At 37.3% G+C, this 22881-nt stretch overlaps 1 protein-coding gene across 2 annotated transcripts in view; it reads left to right on the top strand.

Moving 5' to 3' along the window:
* The window catches only part of LRRC28 (leucine rich repeat containing 28), a 198764-nt gene that overhangs the window by 1861 nt on the left and 174022 nt on the right, over positions 1-22881 (top strand). For both annotated transcript variants that reach the window (XM_043489722.1, XM_043489721.1), the window contains exons 2-3: positions 1770-1997; positions 21629-21669. In XM_043489722.1, coding sequence (XP_043345657.1) covers positions 1830-1997; positions 21629-21669 — 209 coding nt within the window. In that variant the 5' untranslated portion in view covers positions 1770-1829. The remainder of the gene's footprint in view (positions 1-1769; positions 1998-21628; positions 21670-22881) is intronic.

Here is a 22881-nt window from a genome sequence, read left to right as displayed (position 1 = left end):
ATGACTAAACACAGGGAGACCAGTAAAATATATGGCCAGGCAGGAGATGACTGGTTTTCTATTTTGGCAGATGGAGAAATGTGGATTGAATTGAGGTGTATTTTGGAGATGGAAACCATAGGCCTTGTGATGGATTGGAGGTGGTGGGTGGAATCATTCTTGACTTCAGGCTTTCCTGGTGTTTGGAACAACTGGGAGAGAATTGGATAGGTGATGAAAATAAAAAAAACTCTTATTTGAATGTGTTAAGTTTGAGGTTTTTCTGAGACAGCTAAACTGCTTCCAGTTTACCATTTAAGTGAATAATTACCCAGAAAACTTCCCTTTCCAAATAACAATCATCAACGTTTTTTCTAGCCTCATTCTCCTTGCTTCATAGGGAGAGAATTAAGATGTGGAGAGATTATCTTGTTTAGAGTCATGTAATATGTCTCATAAAAATAGGTAAGTGAGTAGCTAGTATAAAAATGGGAAGGTATTGGACTCTCATGCTCCATTGGGGAGATTATTGAGTACTCCATATTCTCTTCCCTTTTATATAAAATAGCAGGTACTTTCCTATTAGGAATTAGAGTTTGGAAATAATAGAATATAAACAAAAAGTTACAAAACACTGCTTATTGAAAGCTTATGTTACTACGTTTGTGCTAATTTGGTGTCAATTCTCAGTGAAAATTTTTCTTAAGAAAAAACATTTTCTTTGAAAGGTGTTTTCCTTTGGAGAGTTTGAGGAAGGGTAAGTAAACGAGAGCAGAATCTTTGAACAAAGCTCAACTTGTTTTTAGTGTTTTAGCATTTCCTTAGTATCTTGTAGAATCCTGTTGGTCTGTGTGTGCAAAGACTTCAGTCTGGACATCCTTCCCCACCCAAAGAAAAAAAAAATCCTTTATTCCCTTATGAGCTGCTTGACCTTGGGTAGATTATTGTAGCTCTGAGCTTGTTTCTTTTTGTGGTGATTGTGAAGTTTGTTTCTGCCCTGTGTCTAATTGATAAGATGGCAAATCTTATTTCTCTTCCTACCCATGTCAGTTTAGAGCTAGAAGGGAATTTAATCTGTTCTGGGTTCTGGCCCTTACCAATAAATTGCTGTCTCCATTTTATATGTTAGGCAGCTGAAGCCCAGAGAGGTTGTAATAGAAAAGTACAGAATTCTTATTTCCTAGGGCAGTATTTCTTCTTTCATTGAAATAATAAAGTAAAACTATGTTCCCAGGCCTGTTTCTTTGCTACTTCTGATAATCTGCAAAGCTAAGAAGAAAGAAAAGAGGATGAGGAGAAAAGAAAGAAAATATTACAATATAGAACAGTATTTAGATAGTAAGAAGTGCAGAAAATGAAGCTGTAAATGATCTAGTCATAGTTTATATAGATTTAAGTATTTTAAAAATATTTTAAGTTAAAGACAAAATGAGGTAGGAGGGAAGGAAATGGCTTTGCTGTGTCTGATTTTTAAGCTCTTTCTTCAGTTATGTGTTATGAAACTGGTCTCTGTTCTCTTAGATAGGGATTCCTATCTCAATTTCAAGAACTATTTTTTCAAATAGGACTATTCTACTAAGTAGTAAATATTGTTTAAATAGAGTACTTTTTAAAATTAAATAGTTATTCATTTTAATCTTTTAAATATGTATGAAAATTTAGTTGCTATGAAATGAAAATGTAGGAATTGATGTATAACTCTCTTTTTAATGTCTGCAAATAGCTATATATGCTAACTGGCAGCTTTTGTTACCAGTATTATAATTTTCAGGTTTTTTTGTTCTCTTTAGAAATGGACCAATTTTGACAAGATGTAGTACTGCAGCGTGCCTGATGGAATATGTTCAGCCATGGCATCCGAACTTTGTAAGACGATCTCTGTGGCAAGGCTGGAAAAGCACAAGAATTTGTTCTTAAATTACAGGAATCTGCAGCATTTCCCGTTGGAGTTACTGAAAGATGAGGGACTACAGTACTTGGAGAGACTCTACATGAAAAGGAACTCCCTTACAACCTTGGTACAGTATTACATTACATTTTTTAAAAGTTATTTATAATGTAGTCCTGATCAAGATATGTTTTATGTTTCTTAAGATATCCAGAGCCAAGATGTATATCCCCTCTTATTGTATAAACATGTGATAAAAGTACATATACAGTGGGTTCTCCTTAGGTGGAAATTCACTATCCAATTCGTGCAGTTACAAAGTTGCAGGAGTCGTATAGGAAAGCAAGATATTCACTAATATACCACTGAGTCCCACAGGCTACTACATATAAGAGAGATAACCAACTAGGACTTACTATATAGCACAGGGAACTCTACTCAATATTCTGTGAAAACCTATCTGAGAAAAGAATCTGAAGAAGAATGAATATATATGTGTGCACAGCCAGATCACTTTGCTATACCTGAAACTAATGCAACATTGTGAGTGAACTATACTACAATAAAATTAAAATAAATCAGTCCCCATTCAGAAACCCCTCTGAAATTAGTCTGTGTGTCTCTCCGGGCCTGTGCTTTCTTTGTGTGTTAAGATTTCTAGATGACTATGGATGTTACAGTATCCAACAGACCAGTTAAAAAGTAAAGAAGAGGAAGGCCAACAAGGATGACTCTGATTTAGAGGTGTTTAAAAAGATAATGATTTGAAATAAATATGAAAATTTTACTTTCATATTTAGCATGTGTAGCAACTTAGCACACACAAAATATAAAATATGAAAATTAGCATTAGAGGAGGCTTGATATGTTTTGAGTATTTTGAAAAACTCCAAAACCAAAGAATCTCCATGATTGCACTGTGAAAATCAAATGACTTTGAGCTATCATCTAATTTATTGGGGAAATTTTTGCCACAAAAGCCAACATTTTATGATATTAAAAAAACTAAAATATTTTTCAAGAGAATGTCTCTGTCAAACTTTTTATTCCCACTATTTACCATGATATTTGGTCTCTGTTTTAAATGAATTTGCTTTATGTGGACTTTTCTGATTATCATTGAACCTCATTTAAGTTTTTCACGTTGAATTCTAGTTCTTATTCATATTAGATGATTTATGAAGTCTTGTTGTTTCTTTGTGAATGGACCCATTCTTCCTTCCCTTCCCTTAAAGTATCTGAATATCTGAAAATATACCTTACTGGCTTCATATATATGGAGTGTTTTTCTGGAAAAGTTTTATTTAATCTGTGTAAAATACCTACAGTGTGTAGAAAGCATTATAAATTTTGCTTATTTTTGCTGTGTCTGAAAGTAAATGTAAATATATCTTTCATTTTTAGTCTTTGGCATATTGGTGTGTGGGGCTTCCCAAGTGGCACTAGTAGTAAAGAAACTGCTTGCCAGTGCAGGAGACATATGTGATGCAGGTTCAATCCCTGGGTCAGGAAGATCCCCTGGAGGAGGGCATGGCAACCCACTCAAGTATTCTTGCCTCGAGAATCCCATGGGATTGCAAAGAGTTGGACATGACTGTAGCAACTTAGCACACACATGTATTGATGTATATGCTATTTTGCATGCCTAGTTAGATTTTTTCAAATTAAATTTTTCACTTTTCAAACCTTAATAATCTATATAAAATCATATTAATAGTTTTTGCAAGATCATCATTCCATAAAGTGAAACCATATTTATGTAGTGTTTTTTTACCCCCTGTAGAGAAGGAGTGGTATAAGAAATAATTTGTCAAGAATTATAGCCCAGGTGTTCTTATGTTTGTTGTTAATGTACAAATAAAAGGTTGTGAGTGTATTACGTCTCAAACAGTCATAGTCTACAGCAGTAGAAATAATTGACCTTTGCTTATAAAACTAACAATAAACTTCTGGATTTGTGGCCATTCCTTGCCTGAATTTTTCTGTTTATGAAAAATTTAAATATCTACTATGTAATTTTAACTGATATAATGGCTTCCAAACATACATTTCAAGTTCATTATTTGCCACCTTGTTTGTTGAAGATTAAATTGTTGCATATGTTTATAATGATAGGTGTATGTATTTTATTTTAATGGTTTCTCTTAGCTGGAACATTTGATTCATGTGTATCAAAGAGCTTTTTCAACTGTGAAGTGCCATACAGATATCAGTATGTGAGAATGGTAGCAACCATGCCATTCCCTGACTATGCTGAGCATAAGACAGCTTATTTATCCAATATAGTCTGAGAATGGCTTCCTGCACAGGTTTTGAAAGCAGATGGAACAGTACTTGCCCTTATGTGCTCCAAACTAGTGAGTTCAGGCTTTTGGAATATTTGCTGGTGTTATTGATAAGGTATATTTCCTATAGAAATAACATGTAGTATGTGAAATTTTACTTACAACTGTAGTAGTGTTCAAAAGAAAAAGCATTATTGGAATCATACAGTATCTCAAACACATTAAAAATTAATTGGCTTTTTTTTTTCTTTGTTAAGGAAGCTTGGGAACCTGCCCGTCATTTCCATTTCCACATTGTTTTGTTATTTTTTATTAACATTGTTTTATTGTGTTTAAATGTCCTGTCCTCAGCACTCCCCATTTCCCCTCCTTATATGAAAGCTTCTTGGTGAGAAGAGGAGTCACTGAGGCCTGACTTCTGTCCTTCCTTTTTCCATTTAGTTGTTCTGTATCACACCGTGGTTTATATTTGTAGGATGATTGTGTGTCAAATGCTCAGAACTTGGGGAGTGCCCATATTACAATTGAATGACAGTGAGAAAGAATAAACTTTTTTTATATACAAAAGAATAGCTTCATATATTACCTATGAAAATGATACATGCCCTGTAGCAGCCAACATGGAGGAAGACATGGAAAGGAATTGCTTCTCTTTCTGTTCATCCAGTTCTGTGCTTTGGAATAACCAGTATTAACAGTTGGATTGTGTCCACCCACTGCTTTGCTTCTGTTTATGTCATTATGTACTCTGTATTTTTTTGCATTTTTAAAAAACAAAAGGGAATCATACTATACATACTTCTCTGCAGATTTCTCTCTTCACTTCATTCTTATTCCGCTAACTTCTAGGCCAAAAAATATACATACATCCTTGTATTTAGGATCAAGTCTTAAAAGCAAGATTGCTGGATCAAAGGATAGGCATATTTTACATTTTAAAGTAGTTTTTAGCAGTATTTCATTGTACAGTATTACCATTTATTTGTATATCTGAAAAATCATAAAACTTTTTTAATATGAGTTAATTTATATAGGAATACTGTTATATAATTAATAGGCAAATAAGAAGTGATTAGAAAGCTTTGTGATTTTGGTTCCTAACATTTATCTTAGAAAATGCTTTGAAGAATTTTTCTGTCATTATTTTAAATGCAATTCAAGAATTATTAAGTCTCTGATCTTTGTGGTAGTTTGACATTAAGAGGAGATACAGGTTCTGTGTTTGTCGTAGGATAGGCATCCACATAGTTGTTAGATGAATAAATAAATGAATATAAAGTAGAATAGTGTTAAGGACTATAGTACAAGTATATGAATTCCAGATTGAGAATCTTTTATCCAGGGACTCTGTCTTAAATTCATTATCCCCAGTGCCTGGCCTACTGCCTAACATATGTAGGACACATCATCTAATTCTATGTATCAGGATTGTAAAAGATTTTTTAAGGAAGGTGCTACTTGCATTGATCCTGAAGAATGACTTTGACAGGAACTTAGGAGGCAAACTATCACTTATTCATTCACCATGTATTTATTGAGTACTTACTGTGTATCCAGTACTCTTCAAGGCGCTGACAATCAGTACCTCATGGAACAGATTCTTACTCTCATGGATTTTTGTTTCTTGACATCCCAAGCTGAAGAAAAAAATATTAACTGAGATTAAATGGCAGAAGATTAGGATCAATGTTTGTCCAAAACTTTAGTGACAAAAAATGATGGTGACTGTGACAGGGACTGTGTTAGGAGCTCTGGAGAGTGGAATGCAAGTTTGAGTTGGTGAGAAGGAGATGAAAAACCAGATAACAAGGTGCAGTTCAGTTCGGTTCAGTCGCTCAGTCGTGTCCGACTCTTTGTGACCCCATGAATCGCACACGCCAGGCCTCCCTGTCCATCACCAACTCCCGGAGTTTACTCAAACCCATGTCCATCGAGTCGGTGATGCCATCCAGCCATCTCATCCTCTGTTGTCCCCTTCTCCTCCTGCCCCCAATCCCTCCCAGCATCAGGGTCTTTTCCAATGAGTCAGCTCTTCTCATGAGGTGGCCAAAGTACTGGAGTTTCAGCTTCAGCATCAGTCCTTCCAATGAACACCCAGGACTGATCTCCTTTAGGATGGACTGGTTGGATCTCCTTGCAGTCCAAGGGACTCTCAAGAGTCTTCTCCAACACCACAGTTCAAAAGCATCAGTTTTTTGGTGCTCAGCTTTCTTCACAGTCCAACTCTCACATCCATACATGACCACTGGAAAAACTATAGCCTTGACCAGACAGACCTTTGTTGGCAAGTAATGTCTCTGCTTTTTAATATGCTATCCAGGTTGGTCATAACTTTCCTTCCAAGGAGTAAGCGTCTTTTAATTTCATGGCTGCAGGCACCATCTACAGAGATTTTGGAGCCCCAAAAATGAAGTCTGACACTGTTTCCACTGTCTCCCCATCTATTTCCCATGAGGTGATGGGACCAGATGCCATGATCTTAGTTTTCTGAATGTTGAGCTTTAAGCCAACTTTTTCACTCTCCTCTTTCACTTTCATCAAGAGACTTTTTAGTTCCTCTTCACTCTCTACCGTGAGGGTGGTGTCATCTGCATATCTGAGGTTATTAATATTTCTCCTGGCAATCTTGATTCCACCTTGTGCTTCTTCCAGCCCAGCGTTTCTCATGATGTACTCTGCATATAAGTTAAATAAGCAGGGTGACAATATACAGCCTTGACGTACTCCTTTTCCTATTTGGAACCAGTCTGTTGTTCCATGTCCAGTTCTGACTGTTGCTTCCTGACCTGCATATAGGTTTCTCAAGAGGCAGGTCAGGTGGTCTGGTATTCCCATCTCTTTCAGAATTTTCCACAGTTTATTGTGATCCACACAGTCGAAGGCTTTCGCATAGTCAATAAAGCAGAAATAGATGTTTTTTTGGAACTGTGGGTCTAAAAATTTGGTTTTGATTTGAAAAAGCAGGCATAGCTGGAGGGTCTTGACAAAGGACACTTTTTCCTTCTCCTTTTTTATTTTCTTTCCTCTTTACTTACCCCTCTTCTCTTTTCTTAGATGAATGAGTTGAGCCTGTGTAAATGCTGATGGGAAATCTTCATTAGAGAGGAGTTGAAGATACAGAAATAGGAAATAATTGAAAGTTCAAGATTCCTAAGAAGGTAGGAAAGGACGGGCCCCAGAGTACACTTGGAGGGAGGGAGGGAATGACTGAAATAGTATCCCTTCCTCCTTTAACAAGAGAAAAGAAGGATGGGTACACAGGAAGATACAGACTGGGGGGGAGACAGTTTTTGTCTGATGACCACCGCTTGGGTACTGAAGATCTGTGGAGAGAGCAGGTTTGAAATTATTGTTATGAAGAGTCACGGCAGTTTGTTTTGAGAAAGGTGATAGAACTGTTGGGATTATTCAGCAAGCAGTTGATGGCTAGGCTTATGGTGGAACCATCTGCTTGTTTAGGGAGTTTTTTCCTGCAGTTCTTAGCTGTCTGAGGTATAAAGAATTTGGGATGTTGCATTTATGCAGGCTTAGGTTTTTCCAGGTACAGAGGGACTAAGGAGGTTTAGGATTTTGGCAAGAGTGATTAAAATGTTGGGACATGGAGTCTAAGCTGAATTGGAGGCACAGAACAAAAGGAGTGAGTGAATAGGGAAAATGAAATGGGTCCAAAGGATCCCGACTTATACTGGACATGATTGAGAAGGCCTTCCAGATGGATGTCTGGTCATGGAGAGAGACATTAGTCACGGAGAAGTTTCAGATGATCACAGGTTATGAGTGTGCAGGCTGAAGGGGGCTGGGGTAGAGCCTACCTTGTCCCCTTGCACCCCAGTCCCTGCCCTTCCTCCCCACCAAGTAGCTGGGGTCTTTGTAAGAGTGAGAGAAGGAATATAGTGTGGGAGCAGGAATCAGCAGTGGAAGCATTTGAGGTCTGCAGTCCCAGGAAGAGAGGATTTTCATTGTTTGGTAACAGAACTTAGTACTAGGAAGTCATAGACCCAGGTCTTATGTGCTTCATCTCTTTGGATCTTAGTTCCTTCTTTTAAATGAAAGGAGGCAAGTGACTTGCATGGAGGAAAAGAACTCAACCTGGAAACAAAATTATTCAATGGATCTGCCAGTTTCTCTTAATGAGTGCAGTAGGTAGAAGGCCGTCCTAGGGATGTGGAAGAGTGACCTCCCCAAATAACTGATGGAGCTCTCCTGTGTTGCCAATTTTATTTACAAATATGAATGGATAGAAAATAGGCATGTAAATTTTGGATGAAATAGGGTGGTTTGGCGTGCTGCAGTTCATGGGGTCGCAAAGAGTCAGACACAGACTGAGTGACTGAACTGAACTGAACTGAAGAGCAATAAAAGTAGATGGATCCTGATTAAGCAGTTAATCTGTGCAACAGAAAAAAAACTTAAAAATTATACCCTTCTGAGCTTGAAGGGAAGAAGGGGTATATCCATCATTATCCTGAATTGGAGTGGCAGAGTAAGGTGCAGATGTATTTTTTTGCTACTGGCTCAGGAGAAAACGTTCCTGGCCTACCCCCATCAAATATGATCAGGCAAATCATAAAAAAAAATACAGAGAGTCAAAACATAAAACGATATTTAACTTTCAGCAGCAAAAGTGGTAAAACATTGATCATTCTTTCCTAGTTGATTGAAAGAGATTAATACCTGATATTGAAGATTATCAACTCCATGTGTGTTGAAGACAATAGGGAGCAGATGCTCTCACAAATTATTTGAGGGAGTGGAAATTGACTCACTGTTTTTGGTTTGTGGTTGGACCATATCTAGCAGAATTTTATATGCACAAATGTTTGAACTAGCATTTTGATTTGTAAGAATTTCAGTTCAGTTTAGTTGCTCAGTCGTGTCTGACTCTTTGCGACTCCATGGACTGCAGCACTCCAGACCTCCCTGTCCATCACCAACTCCCGGAGTTTACCCAAACTCTTGTCCATTGAGTCGGTGATGCCATCCAACCATCTCATCCTCTGTCGTCCCTTCTCCTCCTGCCTTCAGTCTTTCCCAGCATCAGGGTCTTTTCCAAGGAGTTAGTTCTTCGCATCAGGTGGCCAAAGTACTGGAGTTTCAGCTTCAGTATCAGTCTTTCCAATGAATATTCAGGACTGATCTCCTTTAGGATGGACAGGTGGGATGTCCTTGCAGTCCAAGGGACTCGCAAGAGTCTTCTCCAACACCACAGTTCAAAAGCATAAATTCTTCCACGCTCAGCTTTCTTTATAGTCCAACTCTCACTTCCACACATGACTACTGGAAAAACAATAGCCTTGACTAGACAGACCTTTGTCGGCAAAGTAACGTCTCTACTTTTTAATATGCTGTCTAGGTTGGTCATAACTTTTCTTCCAAGGAGCAAGCGTCTTTTAATTTCATGGCTGCAGTCACCATCTGCAGTGATTTTGGAGCCCCCCAAAATAAAGTCAGCCACTGTTTCCCCATTTATTTGCCATGTAATGTTGGGACTGGATGCTATGATCTTAGCTTTCTGAATGTTGACCTTTAAAGCCAACTTTTTCACTCTTCTCTTTCACTTTCACAAAGAGGCTCTTTAGTTCTTCACTTTCTGCCATAAGGGTGGTGTCATCTGCATATCTGAGGTTATTGATATTTCTCCTGGCAATCTTGATTCCATCTTGGGCTTCATCCAGTCCAGCATTTCTCATGATGTACTCTGCATATAATAAGCAGGGTGACAATATAAAGCCTTGATGTACTCCTTTTCCTATCTGGAATCAGTCTGTTGTTTCATGTCCAGTTCTGACTTTTGCTTCGTGACCTGCATACAGATTTCTCAGGAGGCAGGTCAGGTGGTCTGGTATTCCCATCTCTTTCAGAATTTTCCAGAGTTTATTGTGATCCACACAATGAAAGGCTTTGCCATAGTCAGTAAAGCAGAAGTAGATGTTTTTCTGGAACTCTCTTGCTTTTTCAATGATCCAGCAGATGTTAGCGATTTGATCTCTGGTTCCTCTGTCTTTTCTAAAACCAGCGTGAACATCTGGAAGTTCTCGGTTCACGTATTGCTGAAGCCTGGCTTGGAGAATTTTGAGCATTACTTTGCTAGCGTGTGAGATGAGTGCAATTGTGTGGTAGTTTGAGCATTCTTTAGCATTGTCTTTTTTTGGGATTGGAATGAAAACTGACCTTTTCCAGTCCTGTGGCCACTGCTGAGTTTTCCAAACTTCCTGGCGTATTGAGTGCAGCGCTTTCACAGCATCATCTTTTAGGATTTGAAATAGCTCAACTGGAATTCCATCACCTCCACTAGCTTTGTTCATAGTGATGCTTTCTAAGGCATCTAATTCCACTTGACTTCACATTCCAGGATATCTGGCTCTAGGTGAGTGATGACACCATCGTGATTATCTGGGTCATGAAGATCTTTTTTGTACAGTTCTTCTGTGTATTCTTGCCACCTCTTTTTAATATCTTCTGCTTCTGTTAGGTCCCTACCATTTCTGTCGTTTATTGAGCCCATCTTTTCATGAAATGTTCGCTTGGTATCTCTAATTTTCTTTACCCAACAGAAAAAACAGCCAAGTGAACAAGGATACTCCTCACAACATTGTATATGATGAAAAATTGTGAAAACCTGTGTTTGTGCATATGGGCTGGGTTAAAATCAGATAGCAGCTACCCTTGTTTGAGGTATTACTAAGTGCCAAGCACAGTTTTAAGTAATTTATGTGTGTTAATCTAATTAATCTGCAAGATAATAATATGAGGTAGGCACTATTATTCCTGCTTTATAGAGAAGTAAACCGGGGCATAAAAAAGAATACATCAAACTTAATAGAGATGATAGCTGTGGAAGAGGGAGGCCATAAGAGTTGGGATAGGCGCTCTGATAAACAGAGCCGTACGCTTAAGTGTTTATAGTAAAAGGAAAAGGTTCTACTACTGAGTTTGGTTTATATTCTTTTCAGTAGATATTTATGATTTTTATAATTAAACATGAAAATGAGTTTGTTGGAATTTAGTGTTACTAAGATCTTTCCCAGCTCTCAGATTTATTAATCAGTGAGTCTAAACATTTTGATTTACAGTGATGGTGATGCTTGCATTTATGCTCCTTGAAGCTGGTGGCTGGGTTGAGGGTAAAAAGTGTTGATGACTGAGAAGTCATCCAGCTACATGCTCTACTTGCTTTGAATTTGGTAAGAGTAGGACCTAGATCAAATGATCATCAAAACACCTTGAAGGGAAAACCAACAAATTAGAGAGATGGTAAAAATGAGCACCATGCAATCAGATGTGCCAGAAGAAGTAGGGAGAGGGAATGCTTTTGTTTTTGTTTGATGGTGTCATTTTGAATTCCTGCAAAGGACTTCTGTTTCCCCCTGATTTGTCAGACCCTTGCATCTTCCACAGCCTCCATAATCACCATGAATGCTCTGTTCTCGAGTTAGCACTGTACTGAAACATCTTAGTTATTTCTAAACCTGAATGCATGGAAACAGCTCTGTCTATGTTTTAATGCTTATGTATAATGTATGCTATAGTCCTGCAAAACATTCATTACAAATGTACCAGTAACTGTCTCAGTTAACACACCTGTGCCTGAAAAGTGTGAGTTTTGTTATCAGTTGAGTCATTCAGTTGTGTCCAACTCTTTGCGACCCCGTGAACTGCAGCACGTCAGGCTTCCCTGTCCATCACCAACTCCCAGAACCTACTCAAACTCTTGTCCATCAAGTTGGTGATGCCATCCAACCATCTCATCCTCTGTCATCCCCTTCTCCTCCCGCCTTCAATCTTTCCCAGCATCAGGGTCTTTTTAAATGAGTTGGTTCTTCGCATCAGGTGGCCAAAATACTGGAGTTTCAGCTTCAGCATCAGTCTTTCCAATGAACATTCAGGACTGATTTCCTTTAGGATGGACAGGTTGGATCTCCTTGCAGTCCAAGGGACTCTCAAGAGTCTTCTCCAACACTGCAGTTCAAAAGCATCAATTCTTCTGCGCTCAGCTTTTTTTATGGTCCAACTCTCACATCCATACATGACTACTGGAAAAACCATAGCTTTGACTAGATGGACATTTGCTGGTAAAGTAATGTCTCTGCTTTTTAATATGCTGTCTAGGTTGGTCATAGCTTTTCTTCCAAGGAGCAAGCCTCTTTTAATTTCATGGCTGCAGCACCATGCAGTGATTTTGGAGCCCCCAAAAATAAAATCTGTCACTATTTCCATTTTTTCCCCATTTATTTGCCATGAAGTGATGGGACCAGATGCCATGATCTTAGTTTTCTGAATGTTGAGTTTTAAGCCAACTTTTCCACTCTTCTCTTTCACTTTTATCAAGAGGCTCTTTAGTTCTTGTTTGCTTTCTGCCATAAGTGTTGTCACCTGCATATCTGAGGTTATTCATATTTCTCCTGGCACTCTTGATTCCTGCTTGTACTTCATCCAGCCCAGCGTTTCTTGTGATTTACTCTACATATAAGTTAAATAAGCACGGTGACAATATACAGCCTTGACGTACTCCTTTTCCTATTTGAAACCAGTTTGTTGTGCTATGTCCAGTTCTAACTGTTGCTTCTTGACCTGCATACAGATTTCTCAGGAGGCAGGTAAGGTGGTCTGGTATTCCCATCTCTTTATATCAAAGTTGTTTTTCCTATTGAATCTTCAGATTTAAGTATTTTTTCCTCTCAGTGTTACTGGTTGGTTGTCAGTAGATCCTTGTCAAATAGTAAACAGACTATTTGAAATAGCTTGGAAAATGAATGTTGACCTATAATTTATTCTGTTGAATCACAGAATTTCAAAGCTAGATGGAGCTTTGTAGATAATTTAGGCAGTTTGTCTTGAGGTAAGTAAGCTTAGGAGAGGTTAATAGATGGGTCTCAAGTCATTTTTATGGCCAGTTAGAGCAAGACTCAGGTCTTCTAATTTGTAGTCCAGTCATTGCTGCTTTTCTAATTCTGCACGTATTTGTTGGTGACCTGTTTCTAGCCTAGCACCATGTAAAAGTTTAACTACATTTATCCACTGTGGAACAATGAAGTGTTCCACGTTAGGTGAATTTTCCTAGTTACGTCTTTGAAGTTTACCTCTTGAGTTTTACTGTGAGTCTAATTTTTCTTGATAGAAATACTTTTACAACATGCATCATTCTGTACATTCTTAAAGAAATATGGGGAACATGACTTAACCCAGTCTTCCTGACTTGCAGTTTTGGCCTGGGGAATTAGGAGAGAGTTTAGAAAGATGTGACAGGGATACAGACCTTTCACTCTCGACCCTATCCTTATGTACTTGAGGGATTCCATGTACAAGCAGAAGGCTTGTACACATTTGTATATGTTTAAATTCATATACGTTTAAATACTTTTAAATTCATTTTCAAGCATTCACTATACTAAAAATGAATGAGTGAGATACCAGTTTCTAAATGTTAGTCCCATCAAATCAGTCTCTGTCTCTGTCTCTCTCTCTCGATTGATAGATGAATATAGATAAAATGTACGTAAGGTGTTTGAAATATCATGCTTTGAGCTTGGAACACTATTCCTTCCTAAAACAAGCAATTATGTCATAAGCATATAGGATTGTAAAGGCTAGGTGTATTTTTAAATGGTTAATCTAGCCTTACGGAAAAAGTGTTTAGTATTCTTTTTTGTGTGTCTATTTTTGTTACTTTGAAAATTCCATTTATAAAATCACTGAATGCATATTAAATAGGTTTTGTTAAAAATAGAAAGTAGGTAGGGGCAAATGATCCAATCTTCAACCCTTGTTTAGGATATCTCTATAGCTTTCATTTTTTTTTTTTTTTTTTTTAGCTTTCATTTTTAAACAAATATTTTTAATATTAATACTTAACAGAATTTTAGTAATTTTTAATGTTTGTTTTCTTTTGAAAAATATTCAGATGCAGACATCCCTTGGTATCTGTGGGGAACTGGTTCTGGTACTCACTCCAGTACCAAAATCAGAGGCTGCTCAAGTCCCTGTATAAAATGACTTGGTATTTGCATATAACCTATGCACATCTTCCTGTATACTTTACATCATCTCTAGATTATTTATAATACCTAATACAGTGTAAATGCTATATAAGTAGCTGTGAAGACAGTGTGAATGTTATGTAATAGTTGTTGGTGTAGCAATTCAAGTTTTGCTTTTTGAAACTTTCTGGAATACTTTTTCCCTGATTATTTTTGATGTGTGGTTAGTTGAATCCAAGGATACAGAACTCACACAGACCGATTGTACATATTTTAGTTTGTAAATGTACTAGATGTACAGACTTTTAAATTTTGAGCATATTTTTCTGTAAAGGTTTTTGCTAAGTAAAAAATAGCAGTTTGGGAATTTTTTTTACCTTTTTGGCAATAAAACACTTGCAGTTTTGCAGATATTTAACACTTATTTATTTATATTTTTAAGAGAATAATTTTAACCTGTATAAATGTCAAGCAAGTACTTCATCATTTTAAGAAAATAATTAAAAATTTTATCATTCATATAGTTAAGTAGTTCTTTTATGTTCTATGTCCAAAAGAGCTGAGTTTAAGTGAAAAAAATGGTAGTAAGTGTAATACTAACTAGTATTAGAAAGTAATACTAGAAAGTTGCTTTCTCGTATGATAACTACTAGTTATATGTGGTACTGTTTAAATTATAACAAAATACTGAAAATTCAATTCTTTAGTCATAATAAATCGGAAAAGGCAAGGCAACCCACTCCAGTACTCTTGCCTGGAAAATCCCATGGACGGAGGAGCCTGGTGGGCTGCAGTCCATGGGGTCGCAAAGAGTCAGACATGACTGAAGTGACTTAGCAGCAGCAGCAGCAGTCATAATAAATAATCTTTTAAGTACTTAATGGCCATATGTGGCTAGTGGTCACCATATTGGGTGGGTAGATAGAAAATATTATCCATGTTGTAGAAAGTTCTGTTGGACCAGTGATGTGTGTGACTGAAAAAAAAAAAACAACAACATTAGAATCAATAGTAGCAACTCATTGTTATCATGAAAATCAAACTACCACTATGTGTTAATGCTGCAGAATTGTAAAGGAAAATGATCCCAGAGTTCTTTTTTAGGCACTTCAAAGACAACTTTAGAAACAAAAGACTTTGTCCACATTTGGAGGATTTTTCCTTCCCTCAGTTTCTGCCCCTCCTTTCCATTTCCTTTCCTTTTGAAATGGCTTTATTTTAATATTTGTAACGCTTGTATTCAATGAATTTCCAATGAAATTTTTATTTTAATGAACTTGGGACATAAAATATTTGTGATTGTTCTCATGGATGCATTGCAAGAAATTTGAATATTTGCCATGGTTTTCTTTTTTTTTTTTTAAGAACCATTAAAATAAAAAACTCTAAAGATGTTATATTTTCATATCTGGGTAATCAAAATTTGCATTTTCTCATAAAACACTGACGTATGTTTGGGATTATCTTTCTATATTGCCTATGAATAGATTGCCCATTATTTGCACATTATAGTCTCATTACATTTTTGCTGGGAAACAGGATGTCAGTGGTAACTTCTAGTGGTCCTTGACCTAACTGATTGCACAGCCCTTGTTAGGAGTGGTTGGGAGGGGTTAGTGAGCTATTAATGTTCTTAAAAGCATTTCTTGTTGCCCCTTCTCCCTCTCCTTAGCACCTCCTCTCCTCTCCCCCCAATATGTGTTTCAGGCTTTCTAGGATTATTCACATGAAAACCATAGTTAATAACATTGCATTGTGTTACTTATTGCAGGAAGAAATGAACTTAACTGTCAGATTTTGATGAAAGTAGATATAGGTATTAAGAATCTGCTGTGGTTTTCTGTCTCCAGAAAACATCAAGGAAATATGACAAGTGTTTAAGACAAGGCTCATGCTTTTTTGGTCTGCTTAACATTTATTTCAAGAGAAATTTTAAGAGAAGAAAATGAGTAGTTGATGGAAGTGAGCCAAGAGATAAGAGCGTAAAGTTAAGGGACATTGTGAATCAAATGGTGAGTAGGGCTTTGATGGGCATTTCTGCTATTGTGGACCAGGGAAGGTGGTGCTGCTGCTCATCTGTCTCTGTTCCCATCAGCCTGCCAAGGCTTCTGACTTTACTGCTGAGAGATCTTGCTCTATAACATACATAAAAGGAGGAGAAATACTGAAGGAGGAATGAACTAATATTCCTGGTAGTAAAGAGGTTTTCTTTGGTTGTTCTCATATAACCCCATGGTATTTAACTCCTGCTGTATGCTTGCCCAGAAATAGTGATACTAAATTACTGATCCAACTGGAAAGCTTGTTGAGTATGTTGTGGTGGTTTTTGAATGAAGTAACTTTATTAAAATTAAAAATAATTTATTGAGGTGAAATTCACTTCATGTAAAATTAACCATTTTAAAGTGAAAAATCAGTAGCATTCAGAATATACGCAGTGTTGCACAAACACCACCTTTGTTTAGTTCCAAACATGTCCATCACTCAAAAGCAAAACCTCTTATCCATTAAGCAGTTTCTTCCTGCTCCCCTCTACACCCCAGGCCTGGAGCTGCCAATCTGTGTTCTATCTCTCTGGATTTATCTGTTTTGGATATTTCATATAAATGGGATCATTCAGTGGATCACCTTTGTGTCTGACTTCTTTTCACTTAGCAAAATGTTCTCAAGTTTCATCCAGGTTGTAGCGTGTATCATTCCTTCATTCCTTATGATTTAATAAAGATTCCACAGTGTGTGTATACGACAGTTTGTTTATCTGTTCATCCATTGATGGATATTTGGGCTGTTCCCACCTTATGGCTATTATGAACACTGCTGCTATGAACTTGGGTATACATGTAAATGTTTAAGTATCTGCCTTTAATTATTTTGGGTATATATAGGAGTGGAAATTTGAAATCTTATGGCAATTCTATGTTTAACTTTTTGAGGAACAGCCAAACTTTTCTGTAGTGGCTGAACCATTTTACGTTACTGCCAGCAGTGTACAAGAGTTCCCATTTCTCAATTCCTCATCAATAGTTGTTTACATTTTTAACAAGTTATGGCCATCCTGGTGGTTTTGAAGGGTAACTCATTGTGGTTTTGATTTACATTTCCCTAATGAGATGCTGGTGGCTCAGATGGTAAAGCATCTTCTTGCAATGTTCATTCCATGTTCATGAGACCCGGGTTCATTCCCTGGGCTGGGAAGATCCCCTGCAGAAGGAAATGGCAATCCACTCCAGTACTCTTGCCTGGAAAATCTCATGGACGGAGGAGCCTGGTAGGCTGCAGTCCACGGGGTCCCAAAGAGTTGGACACAACTGAGCGACTTCACTTTAATGCTAATGAAGTTGGGTGTCTTCGTGTGCTTTTTGGCCGGTTGCATATCTTCTTTAAAGAATGTCTTCTCAAATCCTTTGCCCATTTTTCAAGGGATTTTTTTTTTTTTTTTTTTTTTTTTTTTGTTGGGTTGTAAGTGTTCTAGACCCTTACCAGGTATATGATTTGCAGATATTTTCTCCCATTTTATATATTGCCTTTCACTTTCTTGTAATGTCCTCTTATGCAGAAAACTTTTAATTTTGATGAAGTCTGGCTTATCTGTTTTCTCTCTTGGTGGTCCTGCTTTTGGCCCATGATTATGAAGATTTACTCATGGTTTCTTCTATGAATTTTATTGTTTTAGCTCTTAGATATAAGTCATTGATAGATCCATTTTTAGTTAACTTTTATATATGATGTGAAGTAGAGGTCTGACTTTATGCTACTTTTTATAACTGCCATAAAAACTATTCATTTAATTCAGGACTTCCTTGAAATGTGTTGTTAGAGGTAGGATCGAGCAGATTTTGCTGAACCCTGAATCCTAGTGATTCAGTGATTTTTTTTTTTTTTTTTTTTGTACTGCACTACTCTTTCAGATCTCTTGTGGACTTTGGTTCATGGTATCTTTACTCAGGGCTGAAAGCTGATAAAGGTCACTGTGGACCTTATGTTCAAACTCTCTAAGGTCTCTACTTTGACATAATTCCATTGACCAAAGCAAGTCACTTAACCATGTTGACCTTAAATGCAATCCTGCCTGTTGCCCAGAAGGAGAAAGAAAAGAAAGTAAGTGGTGCACAGTGACTATAAGAGAATGCAACTGAACATGTGATTGCAACATATTTGAAGTATTTGTTCCAAGATACGCAATTTTAAAACATTGCCATTTAAGGAGGTTGTAAGTTTTCCATAAAAGAATGTGGTAAAGCATCATTGACTCAGGATTTGCAGTGAATGTTACACTGTGTTTACTGACGTTTACTTTTACATTATTTGTAAAGAAAAAGTTATTAAGTGATAATATGAGATTTAGTGTTGGGAGTTTTGGTCTAATTTATAAAACAATTTTCAGTTAGTTTAGAAGGAAGTGTTCATACTCAAGGAATTTGGGTACAGATTGTTTATCTATTAAAACTTTTCTATGTCAAATTTGTGAAAAAGAAGGACATAATAGTAATAATAGTTTTGCAAGGCACTTTAAGATTATTGCTCTTAACCTATCAGGATTTTAAAACTTGAAAACATTTAAAACTTAATAGGCTGAGTCCTATTTGTGTGGCTCTGTAATCCAGCATTGGAGCTTAGTTGCTCTGTGTGTTAGTCCTTAGTTGTGTCCGATTCTTCATGACCCATGGACTGGGACCCGCCAGGTTCCTCTGTCCATGGGATTTCCCAGGCAAGATTTCCCACTGGAGTGGGTTCCCGTTCCCTTCTCCAGGGGATTTTTCTGACCCAGGGATCAAACCTGGGTCCCCAGCATTGCAGGCAGATTCTTTACCATCCGAGTCACCTGGGGAGCTCCTTGGTTACTCACAGAGTAACAACAATGTTGATGTTAATACTTAGAGATCCAGTCTCTTACCTATTTTTCATAAACTATGGAAGTAGGAAAATTAAAATATACAGTGTTTCTCATATTATTTAGTTTCATTGCTAAAATGCACCACTAGGAAGCAGAGAATGATATTTTATAACACCAGTAGATGTCAGCCACAGGCTATGCAGCAGGCTGATTCTTTACCAGGCTTTTTGCTTTTTTTTTCTTTTTTGAACCCAGCATCCTAATGAGCTGCCAATTTTCTCAAGGTTGGTGTGCTTATTTTTAAATTAAAACACAGTGTACTTACTAGCAAAAATATAGTGATGTAGTAATGGCAGCAGAAACATTATTCAGTGCTTAATTGTATGTGTAGGTAAATAGCTCACAGGGGTAACTGGTTGGTCATGGAAAATTGCAATACTGTCTGGTAAGACCCAAGAAGGAATCTGTAAAGAATGACCATGGGTCCTATAATTAGCCAGATATGGTATTGATATTATAGCAGATCAAACTAGGTGAGGTTATAATAGTGCTTCTTTTCTGGACAAGCCTTTCCTTTTTAAGAGGAACAGCCAGAAAGCTTCTTACCTCTCCTCTCCCACACCCTCAGTGCTTTAGTTTGCCTGGGATGTCTTGTAAGTATCCCCACAAGTGGAAGTGTATATTCCTCTTACTGGGGGAGAAAGCAGTAATAAAAGAAACATTTTGGAGACTTGGATCCAAGAGCAGCACTCAAGGAAAGACTTGTCATGAAGGACCTTATTGCAGATATTGATGTCAAAACATGGGGGAAAAGGAATCAATCACAGCTTCGGCATTTGAAAATTAAAAGTGGTTTTATCAAAAGTGGAAACTTAATAAATGTTTCACTGACTTCAAAACAGTATTCATATTCAGTGCTATTTGGTTATTATGAAAGTGTGAGGGTTAATATATATGTAAGTAGCTTGGGATACTGTTGCTAAGTAAATACATCAGTATGCCAATATGAAATTAACTTTGTCTCCTTGATTAAAATAAACCATAGTGTTCAAGATTTTAAAAAAATAGTTTTTCCTCAGTATAAAATATAAGACCCTAGAGAACTGTTCCTTAGTACTCTCTTCAAAATTATATACCTTTATTCTCTGTGGCCCAGATATACCAGAAATACCAAACTAATGGCATTTCTCTTATTGAGTGTTTAGAACCTAAGTTACATATAATGTGATTGATTCCTCAATTGTGTAGCAATTTATATAGTACATTTAAAAATTTAATTAAAAAAAATTTAAAAGACATGTATGCTTATTATTAAAGATTCAGATGATACAAAAGTAGATGGAGATTTAACAGCACTATCCTTTTCCTAATGATAATCACTGTTTCTAAGCTCCTGTAAGAAAAATTACTTGTTACAAATCTAAAAATTTATAGTCCCCTGAACTTTTATTTTTCTATTGACACAATTATTTTTATAAGTGCTTTTGAAATGTAAGATTTTGTCATGAGTGCTGCCAGGCAGTTACAGTAGAACAAATTGTGGTTTCTTAAACACACCTGTCTGTCTTTGGTCTTTTCACGTGTTGATTCGTGTGCCTAGAAAGCTAACCAGAACACTCCTCCTCCCTACTCCATGGCAGCCTTTGGTAGTTATGTCTTTCAAGCCTCAAGTTAGTCATAATTTCTTTTAAAAAACCATTCCTAATTCTTCGTTATTGATATCTAGCTTAATTCTACAGTATGTTTTAGTGTAGAATAAAAATAAAGTGTTCCTCCTGACTCAGTGTGCTCTTTCAGTCTTAACAACTCCTGTCTTTGTGTGTGTGTGTGTGTGAGAGAGAGAGAGACGCAGGCTGACTTTCAGTTACTTACAGGAGGCTTTTCCTCCTACCCAGGGCCTATCCCCATCTCCCTTCCCCTCCTCCCGTGGCCTGCTTCCTGTCCCTGTTGCATCACACGCCTACTCAGAACTTAGAACCTGGTCCAGATGTGACCTCCCTTAGACCACCTGAGCTCCAGCTTGCTCTGTTTATTCTGAGTTTAGTTATATCTTGGTGTATGGCCCTCTGCAACTTCAGTTCCTTTCTCAGGAGTAGTTTGGGATTTTGGTTTGACAAGGGGTTGGTATTATTATTTTTAGGGCTACTGTAACGAATTACACAGGCTAGGTGGCTTAAAATAGCAGAAATTTACTGTCTCACAGTTCTGGAAGGCAGAAGTTCAAAACCATGGTGTTGATTGGGTTGGTTCCCTCTCGCAGCTTTGAGAAAGAGTCTCTTTCTTTCTCTGAGCTCACAGGGGCTGGGCGGGGTGATTTGCCAGCGGTGTTCTTTGGCTTTGTTAGCTACATCCCTCCCACCTCTGATCCCAGCGTCACATGGTGTTATTCCCTCTGTCTGTGTCTGTTAAAACATTTTTAGTTCTTCTGTGACCATGGAATATGAGATCTGGTTTCTCCAAGGGATGTGGATTTTAAGTGTTCAGATGTATATGTTTAAATTGAGTTTGATCTATGTAAGCATTAACCCAGACCTGCTGATGTATTATTTTCACATTTTCTCAAAATTTACAGCCCTTCAAAAGGTAGTACTTTGTATTTAAGCTGTTTAGAAATGTTTATACATTTTTCAAAAATAAAATTTAATTCTGAGTTTTTAATTTTCAGCCAGAAAACCTTGCTCAGAAGCTTCCAAACCTTGTGGAACTGTGAGTCTGTTTATTCAAATTTTTTTTAAAAAAAGAACAAGAATGAACATAACTTTAAGTTATTTTAAATAATAGGGAATATTTTACTGTATTAATTTATTATTTTTTGGTATTATGATCATGGTGCTCATGTAGGTAGACCTGTGGTTCTGCTAAACCCAATAGTATTTTAAAGTATCTTACCATTTACATTTATGTGTTAAATATCTCACTTCAGGGTAGTAAAGATGATGAAAGATAAATTTTTTTCTTGCAGCATCCTGGTCACAGAATCCTTCTGGGTAGTCCATGGAATTGGGAGTATTGGGCTTCCCAGTTGGCACTAGTGGTAAAGAACCCGCCTGCCAGTGCAGGAGACATAAGAGGCATGGGTTTGATACCTGGGTCAGGAAGATCCCCTGGAGAAGGAAATGGCAACCCACTTCAATATTCCTGCCTGGAAAATCCATGGACAGAGGAGCCTGGAGGGCTATAGTCCATGGGGTTGCAGATTGGGACACAACTGAAGCGACTTAGCATGTGATTGTTAGTATTGTTACTACTGCTACATATGCTACTGATATAAACAGCCTGATGGTCTAAAAGATTTAAAATATAGAGTATAAGCCTCCTTCCCTATGTCCTTCATTTGTTTTAGTTCTTTTGATGATTACCTCCATAATGTATCTTTTTTTTTTTTTCTTTTCTTTTTTTTTTTTTAATTTTCTTATTAGTTGGAGGCTAATTACTTCACAACATTTCAGTGGGTTTTGTCATACATTGATATGAATCAGCCATAGATTTACACTTATTCCCCATCCTGATCCCCCCTCCCACCTCCCTCTCCACCCGATTCCTCTGGGTCTTCCCAGTGCACCAGGCCCGAGCACTTGTCTCATGCATCCCACCTGGGCTGGTGATCTGTTTCACCATAGATAGTATACATGCTGTTCTTTTGAAACATCCCACCCTCACCTTCTCCCACAGAGTTCAAAAGTCTGTTCTGTATTTCTGTGTCTCTTTTTCTGTTTTGCATATAGGGTTATCGTTACCATCTTTCTAAATTCCATATATATGTGTTAGTATGCTGTAATGTTCTTTATCTTTCTGGCTTACTTCACTCTGTATAAGGGGGCTCCAGTTTCATCCATCTCATTAGGACTGGTTCAAATGAATTCTTTTTGACGGCTGAGTAATATTCCATGGTGTATATGTACCACAGCTTCCTTATCC

This window comes from Cervus canadensis, chromosome 17 (genome assembly GCF_019320065.1).
Source record: "Cervus canadensis isolate Bull #8, Minnesota chromosome 17, ASM1932006v1, whole genome shotgun sequence".
In the NCBI taxonomy this organism is placed as follows: Eukaryota; Metazoa; Chordata; class Mammalia; order Artiodactyla; family Cervidae; genus Cervus; species Cervus canadensis.
Note: the sequence above shows the minus strand (reverse complement) of the source record. Positions and strands in the feature narration are given on the sequence as shown.